Source organism: Phytophthora infestans, genomic scaffold (genome assembly GCF_000142945.1).
Source record: "Phytophthora infestans T30-4 supercont1.118 genomic scaffold, whole genome shotgun sequence".
Classification (NCBI taxonomy): domain Eukaryota; phylum Oomycota; class Peronosporomycetes; order Peronosporales; family Peronosporaceae; genus Phytophthora; species Phytophthora infestans.
The window spans coordinates 95,129-96,809 of NW_003303641.1; the positions used below are offsets into that span (position 1 = coordinate 95,129).

Consider the following 1,681-nt stretch of genomic DNA (forward strand, 5'->3'; position numbering starts at 1 on the left):
CACTCATCAGGAGGCAACATCATGTCGGTCGGACGAGTTGCTAGAGCTGTCGAGATCGTCGTTGTTGTCGTGTGCACTCGTTTATTACCAGAGTGAGGAATGATATCGCTCACGACTGGAACCTCAACTATCGAAGTGTTCCCTTGTTCACGTGGTCTCTTTCCGAGTGATTGTGTCTGCACTGCTTTATCACCAATCGATGACTTCTTGAGGTCAGGCTTGGTTGCCGCTTCCGGCTTAGCGAGCGATGCTGGTTGTTTCTCCATCGGCGGCGACGCCTTCGGCTTTGTTTCCTTACCGAAATCAACAATAATCGACGCCTTCGGTGCTTGACCTTGAATCAATGTGACAGAAATGGACGCGGTCCTAACTTGACCTTCCAGGTTCCTTAGCCTTCTTCAAGCCGGAACGCCCTGTGCGGTGAGTTTCTTCTGGCTTTGCCTGCTTGCTTTTAGCTTTAATAGTTAACTTGTTGACTTTGGCTGCAGCCGTCTTCGTTGTTACGGATCTCTTAGCCATGGCGGGCGAGAGAGGTTCTTTCATCTCCGGATTCTGTGTGAGCACTCCGGACGATTTCAACTGAGTAAGGGGATTCGCCACCGCTGCTTTGCTCGGAGCAGGTGTAGAAGCCACGGCCTCCTTGGCGGTAGAAACTGGAGCCGTAGATATAGCCTTCGCTGCCGCCGCCTTAATCGCTGCCCCTGGCTTACTATCGGCAGTTTTTGCTTGTATAGCTTCAGTAGCATTCACCACTGCCTTGGGCTTAGTCTTAATTTTGCTAAAAGGCTCCGCATTAGAGAGTTTGTCTGACATGACAAAGTCGTAAAGCTTGGGCTCCAGCAGCATGGCCATGTGCAGATACAGCAGGTCCAATCTCCCAGCGCAAAAATCAAAGAACGAGTGAGCGTTGTCGTTGTGAGATGCCGCCTCTTTGGCTTGAGCCACGGCGTTGCGGTACATGATGACTATCTCGATCCACATCTGCAGCAGTCGCGCGGCCGAGTGTCCGAGGATAACATTGGGCGTGACGTTGACGAAAAGGGCGTCCTGGAAGTGCAATCCATCCAGCGCAGAGTTCTGCGCCATGAAGGCGGCGTGGACGTCCATCCAGAGACGGTTCACCTCCATCTTGCCGCCGCGTGAGATCATTTCGTTCCAGCGCCGCTTGAATTCTGGGCTCAGCAGTACGTTGATGAGGCGGAAGCGGCAGCCACGACGCGCTCGACTGACACGAGTAGAGGCCATCTGAGTCTGGTGCTTGTTCTGAGTCCGTCGAGGTGATGTCCGCCTTGGAGTCTCGGGGGTCTGCGTTTGCGCCTGGTCCCAGTCGCGCAGGAGGTGAATGAAGCCCACGCGAGTATTTAGGCACTGTCCGGAACGAGGAACACGTATGTGGCGCACGGACAACTCGTGGCGCAGGTCCGCGTACAGATACCTCTCGTACGGCTCGTGCAGCTCGGAAGCCGGCGGCATAAACGACTTTCTTTTTGTAAAGAAGGCGGGAAAACCCCAGTTGGCGATGTGGAGAAATGTGACGAGCCCCATACAGTACTACACCCCGTTTTCGCAGTAGTGAATAATACCGGGTTTGCAAATAAATCATATTTTAGCGTAACCATTTGGATTTAGGATCATCACATCTAGAGGTTTAGATTGCAGTACTGTATAAATACCGACAGAA

General features: G+C 52.8%; 1 protein-coding gene across 1 annotated transcript; it reads right to left on the bottom strand.

Moving 5' to 3' along the window:
* Positions 1-366: 366 nt before the first annotated feature.
* On the bottom strand, positions 367-1,473 carry PITG_20040 (uncharacterized protein; the record flags this gene model as incomplete). The annotated part of the gene is made up of 1 exon (XM_002895934.1): positions 367-1,473. One exon carries the CDS (start codon positions 1,471-1,473, stop codon positions 367-369), a length of 1,107 nt encoding a protein of 368 aa, XP_002895980.1.
* Between the last annotated feature and the right edge of the window lie 208 nt (positions 1,474-1,681).